The 27,180-nt window shown below is 31.2% G+C and overlaps 4 protein-coding genes across 7 annotated transcripts in view; 2 read left to right on the forward strand and 2 right to left on the reverse strand.

The window, feature by feature from the left end:
• Nucleotides 1-27,180, reverse strand: part of LOC132735048 (autophagy-related protein 2 homolog B-like) — a 97,813-nt gene that overhangs the window by 39,617 nt on the left and 31,016 nt on the right. The window lies entirely within an intron of this gene.
• LOC132735052 (leucine-rich repeat-containing protein 4-like) lies at nt 1,859-6,902 on the reverse strand. 2 transcript variants are annotated; one of them, XM_060721950.1, is made up of 2 exons: nt 6,754-6,902; nt 1,859-5,748 (listed from the first exon to the last, which is right to left on the reverse strand). In XM_060721950.1, the coding sequence occupies exon 2, from the start codon at nt 5,719-5,721 to the stop codon at nt 3,127-3,129; it is 2,595 nt and encodes an 864-aa protein (XP_060577933.1). In that variant the 5' UTR covers nt 5,722-5,748; nt 6,754-6,902; the 3' UTR covers nt 1,859-3,126. The 2 variants fall into 2 exon arrangements, with proteins under 2 accessions (XP_060577933.1, XP_060577934.1); XM_060721951.1 differs by having other exon boundaries at nt 6,747-6,898.
• LOC132735054 (slit homolog 2 protein-like) lies at nt 15,022-19,485 on the forward strand. 2 transcript variants are annotated; one of them, XM_060721955.1, is made up of 2 exons: nt 15,022-15,121; nt 15,486-19,485. In XM_060721955.1, exon 2 carries the CDS (start codon nt 15,496-15,498, stop codon nt 17,893-17,895), a length of 2,400 nt encoding a protein of 799 aa, XP_060577938.1. In that variant the 5' UTR covers nt 15,022-15,121; nt 15,486-15,495; the 3' UTR covers nt 17,896-19,485. The 2 variants fall into 2 exon arrangements, with proteins under 2 accessions (XP_060577938.1, XP_060577937.1); XM_060721954.1 differs by having other exon boundaries at nt 15,116-15,240.
• Nucleotides 20,605-26,698, forward strand: LOC132735051 (leucine-rich repeat-containing protein 4-like). Of its 2 annotated transcripts, none has more exons than XM_060721949.1 (2): nt 20,605-20,749; nt 21,265-26,698. In XM_060721949.1, exon 2 carries the CDS (start codon nt 21,297-21,299, stop codon nt 23,889-23,891), a length of 2,595 nt encoding a protein of 864 aa, XP_060577932.1. In that variant the 5' UTR covers nt 20,605-20,749; nt 21,265-21,296; the 3' UTR covers nt 23,892-26,698. The 2 variants fall into 2 exon arrangements, with proteins under 2 accessions (XP_060577932.1, XP_060577931.1); XM_060721948.1 differs by having other exon boundaries at nt 20,626-21,018.

Consider the following 27,180-nt stretch of genomic DNA (forward strand, 5'->3'; position numbering starts at 1 on the left):
TTAAACCCATAAGGTCATCAGGTACTAAACACTCTACCTGCAGATAATTACAAGGTAATGTGGAACAATTGCAAAATAACACAATGTTCTCCCAACTTACTTCCCCTTGATTAATTTTATATCATACTATACACTTGGTACTTAATTTGGCTTCACAACATTAAATGTTAACAACAAAACTTGGATATTTTCATTGCTCAAGTAATCTTTAACTACAAGAGCTTAAAGACTTTAAACACAGTAAAGATTTCTTTTCAAAGACCCAAAGAGCTGGTTTAACACAAAAATATATATTCTTTGGTTACTTCTTTCGATGATTTTTAAAAATGTATGCCTTGACAAAGCACCCAGGATTTTGATATTTGAATAACTTCATATTTGCCAAAAATGTTCTTTACTTGAAGCTTCACACTGTTATTAAGAAATCCTATCAAAGATTACATGATTTCAGAACCACAATAATAAAAGTAACAACAATATAACTTCAGTAATGTTTACTCATCAACTGTTTTTGTTACATCAGTCAGGATAATTGCACACAGCAAAAAAAATACAGCCAAGATTTCATGCTTTTTAAATATACATGTAATTTAAAATTATATGAAACTATTTAGCAGCAATATTTGTGTATGGTAACTCTGTATGAATAAAAAAATATAATGCAGACAATGGTGTAGCCTGGCAAGACAACATGGTTGTGGAAGCTGGTGGTGATATACTGGTTATATCCTGGTCCTCAGATGATTAATTCTCTGAGTTCTTAGATTTAGCATGCTGTCATGTAGGAGGGATTAAATGAAATGTTTACCTCAAATGTCAACAGCTGCAGAATAATTGTTGGTATAACTTATCAGAACTGGCAATTTTAGTCCAAGACCTTAATTTAAACTACAGTCGACTCTCGTTATCTCGAAGTCTTCGGGACCGTCAAAAAATATCGAGATAACGAAATGTCGAGATAAACGTATGAGGGTTTGAACCTGTCAAAACTAATTTTTTACAGAAGACATGCGCATACCTTATAAGTCAAATAAGTACGATGTTTCATTATCTTGTGTCAATCCTTATAATAAAAGTTAACAGTTTGTTACATAATTTAGCGGATGTTTACCAGCGGAAATAACAGCATTTAGGTGCTATGTGATTGACACATAGTGCGGTTTACTCAGTTATACACCACTAAAACATAAACCTTGTTTTCTAACTTTATTTATTTAGTATTTTTAACATTGCATAACAACACATATAAATTACATGAAAACATTTCATAGCAATCTTTTGTGAGAGTAATATTTATAAAAGCACAAAACTTGAATAGTTAGCACGTTTATTTAATTTACCGATTATTCGATCAAATTCACTCATTTTCGACATAAGTCAATCAACACGCTAATTAACAATTATTTTCAAAAACACCCTGACTTGTTACAAACATATCATCATCAATTATTATGACACGCGCTTTGAGCGATAACCGTCCGCTTGGTGTTTTTCACACCTCTGCGGGAGGGGCAGATGAATAATTATTTGTCGAGATAAACAAAGGATTATAGTGGAAAATAACTGTTGGGGCTGAAATATCAAATCGAGATACTGAAAAAAAAATCGAAATAAAAATATCGAGATAAAGAAATATTTTCAATATAGATAAAGAAGGGGAATAAACGAGACTTTCAGAATTTAATCGAGATAACGAAATATCGAGAAAAGCGATGTCGAGATAACGATAGTTGACTGTAATAACTTCCAAAGTATAAATGACTGTGTTAAAAATTTTCCAAACTGTCTGTACTACTAAACAAACAAGCTGACTCCTATATACCCCCCCTAAACTTCGTTTGTGGGGGTATAATAACTTCAGTAATGTTTACTCATCAACTGTTTTTGTTACATCAGTCAGGATAATTGCACACAGCAAAAAAAATACAGCCAAGATTTCATGCTTTTTAAATATAATTTAAAATTATATGAAACTATTTAGCAGCAATATTTGTGTATGGTAACTCTGTATGAATAAAAAAATTAAAATGCAGACAATGGTGTAGCCTGGCAAGACAACATGGTTGTGGAAGCTGGTGGTGATATACTGGTTATATCCTGGTCCTCAGATGATTAATTCTCTGAGTTCTTAGATTTAGCATGCTGTCATGTAGGAGGGATTAAATGAAATGTTTACCTCAAATGTCAACAGCTGCAGAATAATTGTTGGTATAACTTATCAGAACTGGCAATTTTAGTCCAAGACCTTAATTTAACTACAGTCGACTCTCGTTATCTCGAAGTCTTCGGGACCGTCAAAAAATATCGAGATAACGAAATGTCGAGATAAACGTATGAGGGTTTGAACCTGTCAAAACTAATTTTTACAGAAGACATGCGCATACCTTATAAGTCAAATAAGTACGATGTTTCATTATCTTGTGTCAATCCTTATAATAAAAGTTAACAGTTCGTTACATAATTTAGCGGATGTTTACCAGCGGAAATACAGCATTTAGGTGCTATGTGATTGACACATAGTGCGGTTTACTCAGTTATACACCACTAAAACATAAACGTTGTTTTCTAACTTTATTTATTTAGTATTTTAACATTGCATAACAACACATATAAATTACATGAAAACATTTCATAGCAATCTTTTTGTGAGAGTAATATTTATAAAAGCACAAAACTTGAATAGTTAGCACGTTTATTTAATTTACCGATTATTTGATCAAATTCACTCATTTTCGACATAAGTCAATCAACACGCTAATTAACAATTATTTCAAAACACCCTGACTTGTTACAAACATATCATCATCAATTATTATGACACGCGCTTTGAGCGATAACCGTCCGCTTGGTGTTTTTCACACCTCTGCGGGAGGGGGCAGATGAATAATTATTTGTCGAGATAAACAAAGGATTATAGTGGGAAAATAACTGTTGGGGCTGAAATATCAAATCGAGATACTGAAAAAATCTAAATAAAAATATCGAGATAAAGAAATATTTTCAATATAGATAAAGAAGGGGAATAAACGAGACTTTCAGAATTTAATCGAGATAACGAAATATCGAGAAAAGCGATGTCGAGATAACGATAGTTGACTGTAATAACTTCCAAAGTATAAATGAATGTTAAAATTTTTCCAAACTGTCTGTACTACTAACAAATCCCACATTAGGAACTCCACGTGAAACACTTAATCTTGAATGATCAACAGGATTTGATGAACGTCTACTTCTGACATTATCTGAAAAATTTCCAACAGTAGAAAGTACAGAATCCGCCTTCAAACTTCCCTCATTAACATCTGAACTTTTTCTGCAGGAAGCGGTACACTGACAGAAATAATCTGAACTACTTGATATTACAGACATATCATACTGTTCTATGGCATTGTCCTTGCTTGATGTTTTGTCAAACTCTTCTGTTTTATTTTGGTTCAAATTATTCCTGACTGTTAAGTTTGGAGGCTCAGAGAGAGTTAAGTGTTTCTTTAGCCTATAATAAATAAAGATGCCAATAAATAATGTAAACATTAATATAACAACTATTCCTCCTATTACAACACCAAGAATAGTACTAGAAAAAGACACTGATATTTTCTCTGGTGCCACTGTGGTGGTTGAAGATGGTGTGTCAGTTAGGGGTGGAAGAGTTGTTGTTGACTTGCATTTTGGTTGAGTGTCTCTATATTCATTTTCAATTTTAAGCACAAGGCAAAAAGTGAAAGTAGTGTCCTCACGTAATTGGTAGAATGTGTGTGATTTGGCATCAAGGCCGGGGTAAGCTTCTTTATTTGATTGGTAATTTGATATCAATTCCAGTTTTAAACCAGTAACATGAGTCCTGTCATTTATTACCCATGTTATTTCAATGAAAGTTGATGCTCTATTATTTATTAGAATTTCAAATTCTGGAAGAGGTGGTGTAGTACGAATTGGTGTTGTTGTTGTGGTTGTTCTTGAAGTGGTAGTTTTTGTTGTTGTTGTCAGGTATATATCTGGACAGTTTCTGATAGTTGCTCCAGTGGGACACATTTCATTTTTATTAAATTCTGTAAAGTTTTTATTTGTCAATGAAACAGGAGATGCACATTGACCTATTTCCTGACAAGCATCTGTTTCCTGGGTTTGGTTACACTGTAATTTAAACCAATCATACAGCCAGGCTAAATCACAATTACAATTTAAAGGGTTTCCAACCAAAATCAGCTTAGGTCTGACTGGAAAGTCACTCAATGTACATTGATCAACAGTTTGTATTTTGTTTCTATTTATATAAATAGTCTGAAGAGTGTCTCTTGGACCAAAAAATGTCTCTTGTTTTAAAGAGGTAATCTTATTATCAGCAATATGTAAATTTGTTAGTTTCACATTGTTTCTGAAAGCTCTATCAGGTATATTTTCAATACCAGTGTTGTCTACTTCAAGAACTAACAAATTTGTAAGTGTTGATAAATCCATCCAGAATTGAAAAACATTCAGTTTGTTGTTTTGGAGACTAAGAATCTCTAAAGATGTTTCTATTCCACTAAATGCATTATTCTGGATATCTAGATAATCAATACTCTGCTGATCATGAAGTCGAAGTTCAACCAAAGATGGCGAGTTTTTGAATGTTTGTGGTGTAACAGTTCTTATGTTATTATAAGCCAGATCAAGTGTATGGAGACTTACAAGACCAGAAAACATATCTTTGTTGATACTTGTCAGTCCAATGTCTTTGCATTGTAGATATGCTAAAGCTGGTGTTTTGCTAAATATTTCACTTGGAAGATCTCTTAAATTAAAGTTATATCCTATATTTAAGTGACTTAAAACAGTCCAGTTTTCATTTCTTAAAAATTCAAGGCTTAGTTTATTATTTAGATTATTATTATCTATTTCCAGGAATTCTACACTGTCTGTTACTCCACTAAAGGTTCTTTGATCAATTGTGTTCAGATGTATATTGTTGCGTATTTTAATGTCCTTGAGTAGTGACATTGGTGTGAAAGAATCTCCATCTATAGATGTTATACCAATATCCATAATATCTAATGAGGTTAATTTTAAAAACTTTTGAATAGCTGGGACTGGAAAAATAGTTATGCTCCTTAACGCTATTAACTTGAGTTCCTTCAAATTGCTCATTACGCCGAAGATATCTGCACTGATAGATTTTAGGTTTTTCCATTTTTTGATTGTTAAAGATTCTAGATGTGGGAATGGAAAAACAATTGGTGCCTCAATGGATGTATCACCATAGTTTTCAAGATGTAGAGTTTTAAGTTGTTCATCAAGAGCAGCAAGAGCTTGGTCAGGCATTCCATTTGACCCATCTCCTTCTAGTGATATTGATTCTATTTCTGGTGCTAAACCTTCAAATGCATAATTGTCGATCGAGGTAACTGGATTGTTTAACAGATCTATTTTCTTTACTTTCAAGTTAGCAAAGGCATTAGCACCTATCTGTCGAATATTGTTACATTTTTTACCAGCAAATGGTTGGCAAGTTCCAGTTTCTTCAGATGAAGCAAATCCGATTTCATCATATACCTGATTTGTGTTGTTAAATGTTGGTATTTCAACCAAGTTTTTGTATCTGCAGTTAATTATGGTTTTATTTTCTTTATCAATGTTGCAATCACAGTGAACTGTTGGAGAAATACAAGACTGACATATCTTAAACAACAGAGCATGGAAGACAGCTGTGGCAATATTGAAGATGTTTACTTTACCAAACATGATGATGATGTCAATACATTCACTTTGCTGAAATGAAAGATAGATTAGTTTTATCTCAGCATATTCATCCCCAGCAATGATGGCCCTAGATTGCTCACCTCAGAAATGTCATTATTTCTATCATCTATTATAAGGTTGTTAGGTCATTCAAGGTCAAAATCCAATCTCATATTAAAAATTGTAGTGAAGGTCAAAGTGTTTGCAGTCAAGGTCAAATTTTAATGTCATTGCATAAACATTCAGTAGACAGGTCAAACAATGAAGTGAAAATACAATGTCTGGAATCCAATCCACAAACAGAATTTTAAATGTAATCAAAGTTTAAAAGCCATATGGTTAGTATGTCCTGATAATATTAACTCATATTAACTCGAAGTTTAAAAGTTTTAAATTTATTACATGCACAAAAGTATTCCCCATGTTTAAAATAGAATAAAGCATCTACCATTCTGACTAACAATAAAACAGTCAGTCATCAATTCTGGCAGCTCATATCAACACTGTACTATGTACTCAGTTGAGCTATGGTTACCTTGAACAAGCCACCTTATTCTTAATCTTTGACAACCAAATATCTATCAGTTTAACATACATCATTAGCAAAACACAAACAAATGTGTGATCTTTAAATTGTTAACCAGGATGACCCTTGATTTTATTCTTTAAACAAATTTGCTAAACCTGGCTGATGATCCCTTAATCTATTACCAAAACTCATCAAAAATAGTCTTTAGACAAAACAGTTAGACCAAGTATCATGTGCCTTGTTTTTGTATCTATTGTTTGAATAAGAATTTGGATAAATTGCCTTATTTTTAAGGACATAAAATTATTGGAACATATAATAATAAGTTGTGTATCATAACAATAAAACAATGAAATGCCATGCTAAGTGCTGAACTCTTAAAATAATTACACTAACTCATATTCAAGTTTACTCCATTATCAAATGAAAGATGATTTATTAAAATTAAGTTCCGGCTAAAGTACTAATTGACTATCATTTATTAGATAAAATTACACACTTTTTACCTTTCCTTTCTAATAACTGTTTAATGTAAATGTTGACTATCAATTGAAAAAAAAACAAAAACTTAAAATCCAAATTTTATCCAAATTAAATTTGCTGTCTATTTTATGAGAGCAGTGATTGACATCCTTTGAAACTCTTCTCAGTTTTCCTGACACCTACTATAATTATTAAGGCTATATAAAATGACTATTAGTTAATTATGATAATACTAAACTCCATTAGAAACAGTAGTCAATAAAAATTCTAAATTACTAAACCAATATTATTAGGAATAGAGTGTATCAATGTCACATTATAAAGTACATTTAATGGCACATTATGAAATATAACTTATCAATGTCACATTATAAAGTACATTTAATGGCACGTTATGAAATATAACTTATCAATGTCACATTATAAAGTACATTTAATGTCACGTTATGAAATATAACTTATCAATGTCACATTATAAAGTACATTTAATGGCACGTTATGAAATATAACTTATCAATGTCACATTATAAAGTACATTTAATGTCACGTTATGAAATATAACTTATCAATGTCACATTATAAAGTACATCTAATGTCACATTACGAAATATAACTTATCAATGTCACATTATAAAGTACATCTAATGTCACATTACGAAATATAACTTATCATTGTCACATTATAAAGTACATCTAATGTCACATTATGAAATATAACTTATCAATGTCACATTATAAAGTACATCTAATGTCACATTATGAAATATAACTTATCAATGTCACATTATAAAGTACATCTAATGTCACATTATGAAATATAACTTATCAATGTCACATTATAAAGTACATTTAATGTCACATTATGAAATATAACTTAACAATGTCACATTATAAAGTACATTTAATGTCACATTATGAAATATAACTTATCAATGTCACATTATAAAGTACCTTTAATGTCACATTATGAAATATAACTTATCAATGTCACATTATAAAGTACATTTAATGTCACAATATGAAATATAACTTATCAATGTCACATTATAAAGTACATTTAATGTCACAATATGAAATATAACTTATCAATGTCACATTATAAAGTACATTTAATGTCACATTATAAATAACTTATCAATGTCACATTATAAAGTACATTTAATGTCACATTATAAATAACTTATCAATGTCACATTATAAAGTACACTTAATGTCACATTGTGAAATATAACTTATCAATGACACATTATTGTGTACACAATACAAATGTTACATTACAAAGTATGCAAAATCAATGTCACATTATGAAGTATTCTGTATCAATGTTGCATTGTTTTGTACACAATTTCAATGTTGCATTATAAAGAACACAATTTCAACATCACAACATACCAAGAAAGGAATTATAAGATATGAAAGCATTATAAAGTATATCATGGATTAACTTGTGGTATAAATGTACATATTCAGACTACATAGACTATATCAAGATACATAATATAAAAGAGCAGCATAGAGCACAATAAATTAAGCTTCCATACAAAGGTGTATATTTAATATTGAGTTCATTAAATCTCACAAAGCAGCATATCAAGGTTACAGTGAGAGAACACCATTAACTTCACCATTTAAAACATCACTGACCATGACAAAGTTTTATTTGAAGAAAATGATGCTGCTTAGATATAACAATCATTTCTTAACATATATATAACAATTAAACAATATAGTAGTAGTTGGTTGGCCTATTTCCCTATAAACAATTATTATCTTATTACGCATATATTAATTCTATTGTTATGAACGTTGCTCCTCCCAACACCTACGTATCTATAAGCTATAAGTTTACAAGTGCCCTGTAATCATTGATATACGGAAATAATTTATATATAATTTCCTGTTCATGACAACAAAATGCATAGAAAATCATTGATATTAAAATTAACTAGAAACGTGTCGTCACGTCACGAATGCCCCCGCATGCAGCCAAAATTTCATATGTTATAATATTTAGTTCCAAATTTGTTTGCACAAATTATTTTTTTCATTTCAAGTTCAAAGCCCTTAAAACTATTCAATGTTAACACAAACCAATTCTATACAAAGTTCAAGGCACTGAAACTATTCAGTGTTAACCTTTTGTAAATTGCATATTGCATATTTGCTGCAAATAATGGCTACAAACATTTCCACAAAAGTATGAGTGCTGAAACTGAATATTCAAAAATTGTCCAACATTCAAGAGAGATAGACCAAGATTGTCCAAAATCATTGAACCACGACCAAATTCAAACTTGAACTGCTTATTCCTAAGATGTATCTATATGTCAAATTTGAGTTGAATGTGTACAACCATTGGGGAAATAATAAATGGAAACTTAAAATTTCTGATTTTTTTTTCAAAGTTCAAGAGGAATAACTCTGTCAGCTATCATCAAACCATGACCAAATTCGAAATTGACCAATGCATTTTTATGACATATCTATACCTTTAATTTGAGTTGAAAGTGTACAACTGTTGGGGAGATAATGAATGGGAACTGAAAATTTCCTTTTTTTCAAAGTTAAAGGGGCATAACTCTGCCAAAAATCATCAAACCATGACTAAATTCAAACCTAACCTGCGCATTCCTCTGACGTATCTATATGTCAAATTTGAGTTGAATAATTATGTAATACTGTTGTTGAGATAATGAACAGAAACTAAAAATTTCATATAATTTTCAAAGTGAAAGGGGCATAACTCTGCCAAAAATCATTGAACCATGACCAAATTCAAACTTGACCTGCCCATTCCTTTAACGTATCTATATGTCAAGTTTGAGTTGAATGTGTATTACCGTTGGGGAGATAATGAACGGAAACTGAAAATTTCATATTATTTTCAAAGTAAAAGGGGCATAACTCTGCCAAAAATCATCGAACCATGACCAAATTCGAGCTTGACCTGTATTTTCTCATAACATATCCATATGTCAAGTTTGAGTTGAATGTGTAATACCGTTGGGGAGATAATGAACGGAAACTGAAAATTTCATATTATTTTCATAGTAAAAGGGGCATAACTCTGCCAAAAATCATCGAACCATGACCAAATTCAAGCTTGACCTGTATTTTCTCATAACATATCCAAATGTCAAGTTTGAGTTGAATGTGTAATACCGTTGGAGAGATAATGAACAGAAACTGAAAATTTAATATTATTTTCATAGTAAAAGGGGCATAACTCTGCCAAAAATCATCAAACCATGACCAAATTCGAACTTGACCTGTATTTTCTCATGACATATCCATATGCCAAATTTGAGTTGAATGTGTGCAACCGTTACTAAGATAATGAATGGAAACTGATGATGATGGAATGACAGAATGACGGAACAGGGTAACACTATATGCCCCTGCCATTATATGGCGGGGGCATAATGAAATGGAAAACATGAGCTACTGCCAGGCAGCCTCACGGGCATAATAAAATGGAAAACAAGAGCTACTGCCAGGCAGGGGCACAATCCACTTTTTTACTTTTCCAAATACAAACAAATTAGTAGTTAAAACAAATCTTTAAACAAGAAACATGGCAATGCCACGAAACCAGGTTTTCAATTATCACTTTTGTAGATAAATATGTTGTAGTTGAAATACAAATACAAGCAACAAACAATGTAACTATGTGCAATGTAAATCATGAATAATGAATTTTCTATTTCAAGTAACTGTAACCCTAGGGGACCAAAAAGCAATCCCAAGTGAGGTCTTTAGAAAAACTTGCTTTACACCAAATATCATAAAAATATCTTATTCCAAACTAGTTATTGACTGGAAACCTGTTTTCTATTTTATAACTAAATAAAGTTTGTTGTGATTAAAAGGATATATTACACAAATTTTAAATTTAATGGAAAAACAAAGGGCCATCCATAATTAGGTCAAAACTTATCCAATCCCAAAACCCCGACAATATGCATCAGGGCACTTGAAGACAAAGCTAATCTGTGAAAGTTTGAACAAAACCCCTTGAGAAATGTAGGAGTTGCGAACAGAAGAAATTGTTCACTATAAACTCTATATAAGGAAAAAAAACAAAGAGCCTTAATTAGGTCAAAAATTATCCAATCACAAAAACCCAACAATAAGAATCAGAGCACTTGATGACAAAGCTTCTGTAAAAGTTTGAACAAAACCCCTTGAGAAATGTAGAAGGACTTGCGAACAGAAGAAATTGTTCACTATATACTCTATATAAGGAAAAAAAAAACAAAGAGCCATAATTAGGTCAAAAATTATCCAATCACAAAAACCCAACAATAATCATCAAAGCACTTGATGACAAAGCTTCTGTGAAAGTTTGAACAAAATCCGTTGAGAAATGTAGAAGGACTTGCGAACAGAAGAAATTGTTCACTATATACTCTATATAAGGAAAAAAAAAACAAAGGGTCATAATTACGTCAAAAATTATCCAATCACAAAAACCCAACAAAGCATCAGAGCACTTGATGACAAAGCTTCTGTGAAAGTTTGAACAAAACCCCTTGAGAAATGTAGGAGTTGCAAACAGAAGAAATTGTTCACTATATAAGGATAAAAAAACAAGGAGCCATAATTAGGTAAAAAAATATCCAATCACAAAAACCCAACAATATGCATCAGGACACTTGATGACAAGGCTTCCTTGAAAGTTTGAACAAAATCCTTTGAGAAATGTAGGAGTTGCAAACAGAAGAAATTGATCACTATATATTCTATATAAGGAAAAAAAAACAAAGAGCCATAATTAGGTCAAATATTATCCAATCACAAAACCCTGACAATATGCACCAGGGCACTTGATGTCAAAGCTTCTGTGAAAGTTTGGTCAAAATCTGTTGAAAAATGTAGGATTCTGGAGTTGCGCACAGATGAAAAACCTGGTTAAAAAGAAAATTAAAGAAAAAATAAATAAGTTTTTCCTTTTTCTAATTTTAAAAGGTCAGTCTAGTCACACTTCTTGTTTCTGTATGAATCCTTTCTATAAATACATGAGAAAGTTAAAAAAAAAATATTTAATAAATATAAAAGTCTGTGTTGGTTTGTTCAAGTAAGAACAAAATGCACTGATACATAACAAATTTTATCAATATAAAAAATGTTATGGTCTTTTAGATCATTTAAAGATTTAACTCCTATTTACTTACCAGAGATGTTGCTAACATTATCTATGTCTATGACTTCGGACAGGTCATAAGTGTGTCAAATATTAATCAAATCTGTACATAAAACATAAAGTTCTACAGAATTCAAATATATTTTCATATTTGACCTTGATGTCAAGAATATTTACAGGTCAAGGTTAACCTTGAAAAACTTCACCACATGCCAAATCCAAACAAAATTCATTGACTGATAAAAAAGCTACCAGAAGTTTGTTTGTCATATTGAATCTGGATATAGCAATTATTATTCCCATGTTGTATTGCAATGTACATTGGGAGGAATTAAAGAGGTCTGTCTCTCTGTCTGTCTGTCTGTCTGTGTGTCTATATGTCTGTCTGTTTTAATAATTGGCGATCGGTATATAAGTCTTTATATTAATTATGTTAAATTCTTCAAGTTTCTTACAAATGTAAACCCTTTAAAAACATATATCTGAAATAATACAACATAAATATACACTTTAATCTATATCTTACCATGGCAGATACAAAATAAGTAACCTTATGTACTTAAAATGGTGTAAAAGTTCATTTTTCAGAGAAAAAATCATTTGGTCCCAATATAATTTCAAATATTTCATGGTTACCTCCCTTTAAGCATAAACTAAATTATCATGTTCTTTGTGTATGCTGCAAAGTGGTCTCTAAGTATAGTAATAAATGAAAAGTAGTACAATTGTTTTATTGACCTTAATTGGCATAGAGGTTTATGAGGAGATGTTGTTTAAAGTAAAAGTTATCGGACGGATGGAAGACAGACGGACGCTGGACGAAAAGCAATCACAGAAGCTCAACATGTCACTTTGTGACAGGTGAACTAAAAATACATGTAAGTTCTAAACACCAGCTTGACATAAATAAATCATATTATAAAACACTGATTTTTCTAGGTGTCAACCAAATATTGGTTCATTTAATATTATCCCAACATAAAAATAGTTTGCTAAACCACTTTCTGTATCATTCTGTATATTATTCTTCTACTCACAATCAAAGAGAATTCTTGCTAACACATTTAATTTTCCTTAAAATAAGTTCTGTCTATTGCATAAAAACAATGTACTTTGTATTTTATATGAATGTATATTATGTGAATGTATCCTATGTGAATATATCTTGTATGGATGTTTCTAGTGTAAGTCTATCTTGTGTTAATGTATGATGTGTATGACATCTTGTGTGAATGTATCAGTGTGAATATATCTTGTGAAAGTCTTATCTTAGCAATTTTTTTTTAAAGTAGCATATGATTATACAACTTCATTCAAAACAGAAAAATGAGGTCATCCTATGAAGGCAATTCATTCACAAAAGGCGCACAGAAATGATGTCATTTAAAGCACACAACCTGTCTTTCATAGGGGTGTAAGACAGTTTTTCTCCAAACACTGGAGTAAAACAGAAGATAATCCTGTCTGATATGCAAGAAATTATATGATTTTACAGGAATGGTCAACATGTGAAATAGTATCTCCCTGCATGCTTTTTGGTGTGTCCATAATGAAAAGGAATATTATACATGTATACCTGATTAGAAATTACATAAAATATTTAACAAATTAGTCACTATTATTACCCCTCACTTTTGGGGAATGTTAATTTCCCATATATTTATACTGTTAATGCAAGTGCACCCAATTTGTACTGTTACAGGGAAACAGTATAAAATCTGGTCACATGGTCTACTTTCTAAAGAAAATAAATCATCATAAAAAATCATGACAGTTATTGTTCGGGCTAATAAAATAACACATGGGTTTGTGAGTAACAAAAAAAAGTGTCATCCCTCGTAAAAATCCTGTATTTTCCTTGGGATGATATCTTAACTGTTACCAAAAACCCATGTGTAAAATGCGTTTTTTATTCAAGGGTTATAACTTGGCCAAAATTCAATCAAGGGCTATGTAATATGCCCAAGTACTTGTAGTGTCAGAGTTACGTCACAGACAAAGTTCAAAGTGTAAAATCAACCCATATGTTGCACGCCACATGTCGTCTCAATATGGTGATCATTTTTTTGAAATAGTTGTAAATAACAAAGTAATTGGGGTGGACATGATTTTACTGCATGGTCATGCTGTGAACTTGACCTTCAAGGTAGCAACCCAAATAATGCGCATGACACGACGTCTCAATATGATGATCATTTCTGTGAAATAGTTGTAAAATCCAACTTCAAATAACAAAGTTAAGAGCCATATGCAGACACAATTTTGCTGCAAGGTCATGCTGTGACCTTGACCTTCAATGTAGTGACCCAAATGCTGCGCGTGACACGTCGTCTCAATATGATGATCATTTCTGTGAAATAGTTGTAAAATCCAACATCAAATAACGAAGTTTTATAACGGGCCAGACAAGATTTTGCTTCAAGCTAGCGACACAAAATTAATGTTTCGCTTGTCGTCTCAATATGATGACCATTTCTGTGAAATAGGTGTAAAATCCGACTTCAAACAACAGTTATGAGTCAGACACGATTTTGCTGCAAGGTCATGCTGTGACCTTGACCTTCAAGGCAGCGACCCAAATGTTATGCATGACTAGTCGTCTCAATATGGTGATCATTTTTGTGAAATAGTTGTAATGTCCCACATCAAATAACAAAGTGATGGGCCAGACACGATTTTGGTGCAAAGTCATGCAGTGACCTTGACCTTCAAGGTAGCGACCCATATGTTGAGGGCAACAAGTTGTCTCAATATGGTGATCATTTCTGTGAAATAGTTGTAAAATCAGCCTTCAAATAACGAAGTTATGGGCAGGACACAAATTCGGGACTTACGTATGTACATAAGTAAGTACGGACGGACAGTTGGCTGGACAACCCAACAAATTTTTCAGGGTAATAGATCAATCCTGTTAAATTGTCCGGACAAACTTAAAAAAAAATTTTTAAATGTCAAAAACTGCATACCCTGCTAAAAATCATTGAACATGAAAATGCCAAAAACATAATTTTTTAATCAAAAAAATTTATTCTTCATCCAAAATGGAAAATTTTGGTCTCCTTCACTAGCATTACCTAAGATTACATAAATAGAGTTGTTATCGCCCCCACTTGTTGGTCCCAGGTGGGACAAGTTTATCAATTTTTATCTTTGTTTATAGACTATCATAAAGAAATTTCAAAAAATAAATGAAATAAAAAGGAGCTGTAGATTCTTCAAATGATTTAATAGCATGTAGCCTACTAAAGGTAAATACCTAAATGGATTAATAATGCCATGAAGTGAAATATTTGAAATTCAAATTTTTAAATGGATTACAGATTGTTATTATTTATAAATTTAAACAAGATCAACAAAACAAGTTAAGGTAATTAAGCACTAATATCATCTATCTAATAAAAATAATTGTACAGTTTTGGTGAGCCCTCTATTCTGGTTTATTACAGTAAAAATTAAATAGCAGAATAATTACCATAATTATATAGGTGGGTGAAAATTTAGATACTAATTAAGTCTCATTAGAGTGAATCTGTGACATATCTTACAGTGAAATAATTCCTTAATTTTTTTTCTTATCCGTTTTATGTCATGAATCTTTGTTTACTGTCTCAGGTCATGAAATATGGAGAATATTATGAGAACTGTTTCTATGGTGATGTTACTGTCAACAGCAGTGATTTCTCAGTCATGTACATCTCCAACAACTAGATGTGACTGTTTCCAGATAGATGGGAAAACCATAATAAACTGTAGATATAAAAACTTAACAGCTATACCAACATTTAACAACACAAATCAAGTGTATGATGAAATCAGATTTTCTTCATCTGAAGAAACTGGAACATGCCAACCATTAACTGGTTGTAACAATATTCGACAGATAGGTGCTAATGCCTTTGCTAACTTGAAAGTAAAGAAAATAGATCTGTTAAACAATCCAGTTACCTCGATTGACAATTATGCATTTGAAGGTTTAGCACCAGAAATAGAATCAATATCATTAGAAGGAGATGGGTCAAATGGAATGCCTGCCCAAGCTCTTGCTGCTCTTGATGAACACCTTAAAACTCTACATCTTGAAAACTATGGTGATACATCCATTGAGGCACCAATTGTTTTTCCATTCCCAAATCTAGAATCTTTGACAATCAAAAAATGGAAAAACCTTAAATCTATCAACGCAGATATCTTCAACGTTATGAGAAATTTGAAGGAACTCAAGTTAATATCATTAAGAAACATAGCTACTTTACCAGTGCCAGCTATTCAAAAGTTTTTGAATTTAACCTCATTAGATATAATGGATATTGGTATAACATCTATAGATGGAGATTCTTTCACACCAATGTCACTACTCAAGGACATTAAAATACGCAACAATATACATCTGAACACAATTGATCAAAGAACGTTTAGTGGAGTAACAGACAGTGTGGAATTCCTGGAAATAGATAATAACAATCTAAATGATAAACTAAGCCTTGAATTTCTAAGAAATGAAAACTGGACTGTTTTAAGTCACTTAAATATTGGATATAACTTTAATTTAAGAGATCTTCCAAGTGAAATATTTAGCAAAACACCAGCTTTAGCATATTTACAGTGCCAAGACATTGGACTGACAAGTATCAACAAAGATATGTTTTCTGGTCTTGTAAGTCTTCATACACTTGATCTGGCTTATAATAACATAAGAACTGTTACACCACAAACATTCAAAAACTCTCCATCTTTGGTTGAACTTCGACTTCATGATCAGCACACTATTGATTATCTAGATATCCAGAATAATGCATTTAGTGGAATAGAAACATCTTTAGAGATGCTTAGTCTCCAAAACAACAAACTTAATGTTTCTCAATTCTGGATGGATTTATCAACACTTACGAATTTGTTAGTTCTTGAAGTAGACAACACTGGTATTGAAAATATACCTGATAGAGCATTCAGAAACAATGTGAAACTAACAAATTTACATATTGCTGACAATAAGATTACCTCTTTAAAACAAGAGACATTTTTTGGTCCAAGAGACACTCTTCAGACTATTAATATAAATAGAAACAAAATACAAACTGTTGATCAATGTACATTGAGTGACTTTCCAGTCAGACCTAAGCTGACTTTGGTTGGAAACCCTTTAAATTGTAATTGTGATTTAGCCTGGCTGTATGATTGGTTTAAATTACAGAGTAACCAAGAAACAGTTGCCCGTCAGGAAATAGGTCAATGTGCATCTCCAGATTCATTGACAAATAAATACTTTACAGAATTTAATAAAAATGAAATGTGTCCCACTGGAGCAACCATCAGAAACTGTACACATTTATACCTGACAACAACACCAATTCCTAATACACCACCTCTTCCAGAATTTGAAATTCTTATAAATAATAGGGCATCAACTTTCATTGAAGTGACATGGGTAATAAATGACAGGACTCATGTTACTGGTTTAAAACTAGAAATGATATCAAATTACCAAGCACCTAAAGAAGCTTACTCCGGTCTTGATGCCAAATCACACACATTCTACCAATTACGTGAAAACACTACTTTCACTTTTTGCCTTGTGCTTAAAATTGAAAATGAATATAGAGACACTCAACCAAAATGCAAGGCAACAACAACTCTTCCACCCCTAACTGACACACCATCTTCAACCACCACAGTGGCACCAGAGAAAATCTCTTGGCTTGGTGTTATAATTGGTACAACTGTTGGAGGAGTTGTACTTGTTGTGCTTATCATAGCAATTCTCTTTAATCTTCTCGGCAGCAACAAAGCAAATAAACAAAAAGCTTTGACTGAACCTGGCAAAATCTCTATGAAGGCTGATGTTCCTCATGCAGGTGGTACAACTGAATATTTTGCTAAGAAAATTGAGGAGGGTGCATCTCCTAATGATACAAGTGTAACTGTAATCTCAAATGGAGATATCAACAATCAAAGCAGAATTTCTGCTGGCAGTTACCAAGCTTTAAATGAGAAAGGAGTGGATAGTAGACCTATGCCGTCCTAAGTTTGATACTGACAAAGGTTAAGTTTTAATTGTTCTACAGGCACAGCTGAGATTGTGAAATCCTACATGTGTCATATTCAATCAGTGCCAACTTGTGTTTTACTTGTGTTATAAATCTATATTATGATTTTGGATACACATACTTCAAAATAATGTAGACACTTCAATTTTATTATCCAAAGATATGGTGCTGCAGAGGACAATGAAAGCCTCAAGATATGATAAATGTTGGCCTTTAAAGCACGACAAAGCATATATCTTATGATATAAAATATACATTTTCATTATGAGAGTTATAAATCGGACACATTTAAATGTGCAAACAACTGCAGTGTGTATTACAAGTATTGAAAACGTTATACATGCAAGGAAGCTTTCAAAGACTTAAATTTTAAATAGCAATTGCAAGTTGATACACTTTTATATACTGAATATTAAATAATCAAATGTAGCTGGTTATGATAACATCTGTGATACTTTTAACATATCAGAAAATTATTTTACATATACAATGTATATAGTTTATCAGACTGAGTTATGTTGGTGCTGCTTGCATAAAATCCTTGTATATATTACTTTTACATCTCATGGAAACGTGTATCATATATCATAGAACTATTTTTAGACATGTATTCTGCTACCAAAGACCAAAGCAATTTATCAAAAATTATTCTATAAATACTTATTACATATTTACAACACTACTACTGGTTAATTTAACCACTGAAATCCTGTGCATGCACAATGATGAAATGAACTATTGACCTGTCAACAGTTTTAACTCTTGAACCCCTTTTGACGTCATCGGGTTTTTCTGCTTACGCCGCCCGCCACTTCTCGGACATCAAACGTCCCTCAGATCAATGCAGGGTAGTGGTTCGTCTGTAGGATTCAGTTGTAAATAATTCAAACAGTTGTAAAAATGTTCTCAGTATGTTGTTGCAATATATATTGTAGTTTCATTGCAAAGTATTTGGTGATAAAACAGGTATTTCATGGGTGTTACTGGTACAGTAAACTGTTGTCCCTAGGTATCAGGGATAACAATTGGAACTGTTGCCGAAGGCCTCTGGTAACAATTCCAAATGTCATCCCTGATACCGAGGGACAACAGTTTTGACTGTTCCACGAACAACTATGAAATAACTGTATAATGACTGAATCTGATGCATATCCTCCTAGGTCTAGAAAAAGATGTAAGCTTGAATATGTCACATGGTGTTAACAAATACAGAAATTTTCTTAGTCTTTTTCATCCTGGTATTAAATAATATAAGTAAAATTATCTTCAATAATTTTCAGAGTCACAAAAATCTATTGTTAACAAATTTGAATTGAATATATTTTGAATGACTAAAATGCTGGTATCAAGTATGTCTGTCTAGGATATAACCTACAAGCTAGCTTACTGTTTAACCAGATATAATATTTGTATAAAAGTAGCTTGAAAAGATTTTGTCATACATGTAAAATTTCATGCAAAGATTTCTTGTGTTATATAGCTATAATGTATGTGCTAAACAGTTTTGTATTATATATCAAATTACCGGTAAATTTTGAGAAAAAAATTATATTATTATCAGTCTTTACTAATTGAAAATGTGCTGATATTTTTGTAAATCTGTTTATAAAAGATTATATATATATAAATGTTAAAACATATTTAGGTAATTGTTATCTATGTCAGATATCATAAAACTTGTTCCAGCACCATACCTTTGCAGGTTGATTTTCATTCTATTAACACTTTCTATTAAAATCTTATCCTTTGTTAAAAAAGAAACCTTTATTTTAAGGACTGTTACGGGTTTTTTTGTTGTTGGTTTTTATTGTTGTTCTTTTCTCTTCTTATTTTTTTAACTTAATGTCATCAAAAAAGATAGTAAGAATAATCATACAACTTTCTTCCCAATATGGTTTTATAACTGTCACATGATGTCATGTCTTTATGTATGATGTGAATATATCTGGTGTGAATGCATCTTGGTAACATCAGAATCTTACTGGAATGGTCAACATGTGAAACAGTATCTCCCTGTATGCTATTTGGTGTGTCCATAATGAAAAGGAAGATTATATATCTGATAAGAAATTACATGAAATATTTAAGAAATTAGTCACTACTATTATTGTTGATTAAGTAATATTATGCAACAACAATGTAGGATATTTGATGCTTTGATAATATACCATGGCCACTTGGCCATATTATATGATATATCAGGCCCTCACAGGTATATTAACCATCTAATTTATTCCATACAGGGGCAATTGCTTGCACAGTTATAGTGCTGTTATAAATACCACAACTCTATACAGTTAGATAATACATTATGATTTTTAACTTTTGATAAAGAACAAATGGGTCAAACCACCGATTATCATTTGATTATCATTCACCTTTAAACCAATAATAATAGTTTAAATATAATATTTAAATTTTACACAGAAAACTTTCTATATAAATAAATAGATCAAACCACTCTTTAACATTAATATTTTAAACTATAATGATAGTTTTAACATACTGTCAACATACTTTTTGATTTATCATTTGTTAAAAATTAAAAAAAAATAAAAATAAATAATTTTTGAATTCAAAATAAATATTCTTCATCCAAAAAGTGAAAGTTTGGTCTCATTCACAACCATTACCTAAGATTACATAGAGTTGTAATTCCCCCCACTTGTAGCCCCCAGGTGAGAGAAGTGTATTGATGTTTACAGTTATTACCACACCTGACTGGTCAACAAACTAAAGGTACAATGTATTGGAGAAAAGAGACACAGTCTATATATAGAGGTCAACTGTGACTCAGTCACTGTCATATGTACAATCAATAAGGAATTCCAGGTGTGATAATAAAACCAGGATATCTTTATATCATTGTTTATAAATAGTGTGTCGTAAAGAAATTTCAAAAAATAAATTAAATAAAAAGAAACTGTAGATTTGTGAAATGATTTAAATTACCTGTATTGTGTGTAAACTACTTAGATAACTACCTACATGGATTTATGAAGTCATGCAATTAATGCATGAAGTGAAATATTTGAAATTCAAATTTTGAAATGGATTACAGATTGTTATAAATTAAGAAATCATCAACAAAACAAGTAAAGGTAATTACAGCACTAATATAATCTATCTAATAATAAATTTTGTACAGTTTGGGTGTGCCCTATTTAAAATGTTGATATTCTGGTCTATATATTTAATTAAATAGATCACTGCTTTATAATTTGATCAGATTAACTAACATATATAGTTAAGCAAACATTCAGATACCAAGTCTCATTTGTTTGACTGAATTTATGTCATATTTTATGGTAAAATATTTTTTGAAGTTTCTATCTTGTTTATTTCAGGAATCTTTGTTTACCATTTCAAGTCATAAAATATGGAGAATATTATAAGAATTGCTTCTATGGTGATGTTACTGTCAACAGCAGTGATTTCTCAGTCATGTACATCTCCAACAACTAGATGTGACTGTTTCCAGAAAGATGGGAAAACCATAATAAACTGTAGATATAAAAACTTAACAGCTATACCAACATTTACCATCACAAATCAGGTGTATGATGAAATAAGATTTACTTCGTTTGAAGAAACTGGAACTTGCCAACCGTTTGCTGGTTGTAACAATATTCGACAGATAGGTGCTAATGCCTTTGCTAACTTGAAAGTAAAGAAAATAGATCTGTTAAACAATCCAGTTACCTCGATCGACAATTATGCATTTGAAGGTTTAGCACCAGAAATAGAATCAATATCACTAGAAGGAGATGGGTCAAATGGAATGCCTGACCAAGCTCTAGCTGCTCTTGATGAACAACTTAAAACTCTACATTTAGAAAACTATGGTGATACATCCATTGAGGCACCAATTGTTTTTCCATTCCCACATCTAGAATCTTTAACAATCAAAAAATGGAAAAACCTAAAATCTATCAACGCAGATATCTTCGGCGTAATGAAAGATTTGAAGGAACTCAAGTTAATATCATTAAGAGACATAACTATTTTACCAGTCCCAGCTATTCAAAAGTTTTTGAATTTAACCTCATTAGATATTATGGATATTGGTATAACATCTATAGATGGAGATTCTTTCACACCAATGTCATTACTCAAGGACATTAAAATACGCAACAATATACATCTGAACACAATTGATCAAAGAACGTTTAGTGGAGTAACGGACACTGTGGAATTCCTGGAAATTGATAATAATAATCTAAATAATAAACTAAGCCTTGAATTTCTAAGAAATGAAAACTGGACTGTTTTAAGTCACTTAAATATTGGATATAACTTTTATTTAAGAGATCTTCCAAGTGAAATATTTAGCAAAACACCAGCTTTAGCATATTTACAGTGCCAAGACATTGGACTGACAAGTATCAACAAAGATATGTTTTCTGGTCTTGTAAGTCTCCATACACTTGATCTGGCTTATAATAACATTAAAACTATTACACCACAGACATTCAAAAACTCTCCGTCTTTGGTTGAACTTCGACTTCATGATCAGCAGAGTATTGATTATCTAGATATCCAGAATAATGCATTTAGTGGAATAGAAACATCTTTAGAGATGCTTAGTCTCCAAAACAACAAACTTAATGTTTCTCAATTCTGGATGGATTTATCAACACTTACAAATTTGTTAGTTCTTGAAGTAGACAACACTGGTATTGAAAATATACCTGATAGAGCATTCAGGAACAATGTGAAACTAACAAATTTACATATTGCTGACAATAATATTAACTCTTTAAAACAAGAGACATTTTTTGGTCCAAGAGACACTCTGCAGACTATCAATATAAATAGAAACAAAATACAAACTGTTGATCAATGTACATTAAGTGACTTTCCAGTAAGACCTAAGCTGACTTTGGTTGGAAACCCTTTAAATTGTAATTGTGATTTAGCCTGGCTGTATGATTGGTTTAAATTACAGAGTAATCAAGAAACAGTTGCCCGTCAGGAAATAGGTCAATGTGCATCTCCAGTTTCATTGACAAATAAATACTTTACAGAATTTAATAAAAATGAAATGTGTCCCACTGGAGCAACCATCAGAAACTGTCCAGATATATACCTGACAACAACAACAAAAACTACCACTTCAAGAACAACCACAACAACAACACCAATTCGTACCACACCACCTCTTCCAGAATTTGAAATTCTTATAAATAATAGAGCATCAACTTTCATTGAAGTAACATGGGTAATAAATGACAGGACTCATGTTACTGGTTTAAAACTGGAAATGATATCAAATTACCAAGCAACTAAAGAAGCTTACCCAGGCCTTGATGCCAAATCACACACATTCTACCAATTACGTGAGGACACTACTTTCACATTTTGCCTTGTGCTTAAAATTGAAAATGAATATAGAGACACTCAACCAAAATGCAAGTCAACAACAACTCTTCCACCCCTAACTGACACACCATCTTCAACCACCACAGTGGCACCAGAGCAAAGCTCGCAGCTTGGAATTATTATTGGGTCCAGTGTTGGAGGAGTGGTACTTGTTGCCCTTATCATAGCAATTCTTGTTATTCTTCTCCGCAGCAACAAACCCAAGAAACAAAAACCTTTGCCTGAACCTGTGAGCTTCTCAATGAAAGCTGATGTTCCTCATGCTGGTGGTACAGCTAAACGTTTTGCTAAGAAAGCAGAGAAGGAAGGTGCATCTCCTGATGATATAAGTGTAACTGTAATCTCAAATGGAGATATCAACAATCAAAGCAGAATATCTGCTGGCAGTTACCAAGCTTTAAATGAGAAAGGAGTGGATAGTAGACCTATGCCGTCCTCATACGGACATTATACAAATGATATTGGAGATAGACCACTACCAAATGCTCCTAGAGGAGCCACTGGACATGGATATGTTAATTCTGGATTTAAAAATAGTGCAGATCATTTACCTGAAACTTCAAAAAATGATTATAGTGAAGTTCGATACTGACAAAAGTTAAAGTTCTAATTGTTCTACAGGCACAGCTGAGATTGTGAAATCCTACATGTGTCATATTCAATCAGTGCCAATTTGTGTTTTAAATCTATATTATGATTTTGGGTACACAAATTCCAAATGTAGACACTTCAATTTTATCATCCAAAGATTTGGTGCTGCAGAGGACAATGAAAGCTTCAAGGTATGACAAATGTTGGCCTTAAGTACAACAAAACAACATATATTTTATGATATAAAATACATTTTAATTATAAGGATTGTAAATTGGACACATATAAATGTGAAAACAACTGCAATATGTATTACAAAGTCTTGAAAACATTTTAGAAAAGGTTATACATGCAAGAAAGCTTTCACAGACTTTTAATTTTAAATAGCAACTGCAAGTTGATATACTTTTATGAAGTGAATATTAAATAATCAAATGTAGCTGGTTATGATAACATCTGTGATACTTTTAACATATCAGAAAATTATTTTACATATACAATGTAAATAGTTTATCAGACTGAGAATACTAAGTCTTGTACATAAATGTAGATAAATCTTGTACATATCATTTCTTACACATTTTACATTCCAACAAAGTTTTACACAACATTCTGTTATAATTATGAATTGTAGCATCAAACTGTTTAGCGTGATATTATAAGATATATCAATGAGGATATACTTTTGAATATAAATCAAATTTTGTAAAAATGTAATACAGCTTTAAAATAAATTAAAATCTGTCTGAATTCATGCGTGACATGACACATAAGTAATTTTATTTCAGAAACAGCACATCAAGAAATAACGCATATATGTTGGTTGCCACTTGCATAAAATCCTTGTATATATTACATTTAGATCTCATAGAAACTTGTATCATATATCATAGAACTATTTGTAGCTGATTTAAAATTGTGAATGTAATCTGCTACCAAAGACCAAAAGTAATTTAACAAATAATGAATAATGTATATTCTCCTATGTCTAGAAAAAGATGTAAGCTTGAATATGTCACATGGTGTTAACAAATACAGAAATAGTCTTAGTTAGTCTTTTTTTATCCTGGTATTTAAGAATGTTAATGAGGATTTTAAATTATCTTCAATTATTTTCTGCAACAAAAATTTTTTGTTAACAAATTTGAATTGAATATATTTTGAATGACTAAAATGCTGGTATCAAGTATGCCTGTCTAGGATATAACCTAAAAGCTAGCTTACTGTTTAACCAGATATAATATTTGTATAAAAGTAGCTTGAAAAGACTCTGTCATGCATGTAAAATTTCACCCAAAGATGTTTTCATACTTGTGTTATATAGCATATAATGTACGTGTGTAAACAGTTTTGTATTATATGTCAAATTATCGGTAAATTGTGAAATATTTTTTATATAATTATCTTTACTAATTGAAAATGTGCTGATATTTTTGTAAATCTGTTTATAAAAGATTATATATATATAAATGTTAAAACATATCTGGATTATTGTTATCTATATTAGATATTATAAAACTTGTTACAACACGAAACCTTTGCAAGTTGATCCTCACTTAATTACCACTTTCTATTAAAATCTTATCCTTTGTTAGAAAAGAAAGCTTATTTTCAGGACTTTGTGTGGTTTTTGTTGTTATTTATTGTTGTTATTTCTCTTCTCTTTTTTTAACTTATTGTCATCAAAAAAAATGAAGTGAAGTTACCTCCAGCAAAACAATTATCATACAACTTTCTTCTCAATGTCACATCAGGTCATCCTATACATTAGTCTGATCATGCTGATAAATATTTTAGTTTCTTCATACTTTCTCTTGAGTAATATTAGTTCAGGGAAACATGCATTCTTCTCTATACAATGATAGAAGCAGATTTTGTGTTTCTGAACAGTCTATTCAAAGTTTTAGGAAGCCACTAACAATAGAATGCTCAAACTGAATAGATGTGCAGGCTGGCCTGACTCTATACTGGTTGCATTAGGCTAGTCGTCGTCAGTTGAAGCAGGTGACAAGTTGAATGTAATCTGACCATTATCATGTCCTGCTCAATTTTCGTACTTTTGTTTTCAAAATCTCTTTTAACCATAAAGAAATTGTTCCAGTTACATATGACTATCATAAAACAAATTCATTATGGCAAAAGTAAAATTATTTACATTCTCATTCATCCATGTCTATTGTGATAATCAAGAGCTTGCAAAACTATGTTTGTTGGTAACTGGGGGAGGGGGGGTACCATACTGTTACAAATCATACATGTATGAATTTTTTATGTTCATAATGAGTTTTATGCACTTAAGAAACATGAAAAGTGGGTGTACAAAACATAGACAAAATAAATTTACATTAGGAAAAACATTAGCATGACATGTACATTTATCAAAGTCTTGTTTTTTGAACGAACTGAGGTGAAATTAGAATGGAAAAAATCATATCCGCAAACAGGTTGTGACCATGTTATACCATTTATAAATAGAAGTTGTTTTTATAATCTTTTAAGTAACATTGTTTTTGATTGTAAGTTTTTTTATTGTCAATGTCTGTTTCTATTAATTATGCAATAAATGCTAGGGTAATGTTTTCATTTACCTCTGTCTGTATTCAGATGATTAAAGAGTGCATGATTATATAATTATGATATATCATTTTAATATCTGGTTTCTTATTGTTTAATTCTTTGTTAGATGATTGTACATAACATATTTTGTTACTTTTACTTATAATGTATATCTCTTTAAAAGAATGTTTTATACAAGATACACAAATGTAATGTGGTCAGAAATTATCAGTAAATAAAGTGAAATATAAATATCTTGTTTTTTTTTTATCTTCTGAGAATATTCATCACCTATATTAAAAGTAGAAAAACTATTGCTTTGATTGATACAAAAAAGTAAGGAAATTGAAACTGAAACTAACTTTCAATGATTTATCAAGTTGATTTTTTTAATTACAATTTTAAAACCACTTAACTACAGTGCAGCAAAACCCTAGATATGAAAGAGTGTGTTAAATAGTAACAATATTGTCAACTTTACAAATAATGTCTTGCACAATTAGCATAATTATGGTATTTTAATATTTAAATAGATGTGTCAAAATATGAAAGAATAGCCTTTATTAAGTGAGAGGTAGAAATACAAAATTCGACTACATTTTACATAAAACTAGCCTGTGTCTAATGAATAATAAACTATTTAATATTTTTCATGTTCTATTTTCATGGCATGCACATTTACTAAGGAGAATATAAGTAATAATCAACTTATACTGTAACAGTTGACTTATACT

The sequence above is a fragment of the Ruditapes philippinarum genome, unplaced genomic scaffold (assembly GCF_026571515.1).
Source record: "Ruditapes philippinarum isolate M1 unplaced genomic scaffold, ASM2657151v2 ctg16_1_1_1_1, whole genome shotgun sequence".
NCBI classification, from domain to species: domain Eukaryota; kingdom Metazoa; phylum Mollusca; class Bivalvia; order Venerida; family Veneridae; genus Ruditapes; species Ruditapes philippinarum.

Excerpts from the sequence above, each read along its gene's own strand:
- LOC132735051 (XM_060721949.1), top strand. The coding sequence starts at position 21,297 with ATGGAGAATATTATAAGAATTGCTTCTATGGTGATGTTACTGTCAACA.
- LOC132735054 (XM_060721955.1), top strand. The coding sequence starts at position 15,496 with ATGGAGAATATTATGAGAACTGTTTCTATGGTGATGTTACTGTCAACA.
- LOC132735052 (XM_060721950.1), bottom strand. The coding sequence starts at position 5,721 with ATGTTTGGTAAAGTAAACATCTTCAATATTGCCACAGCTGTCTTCCAT.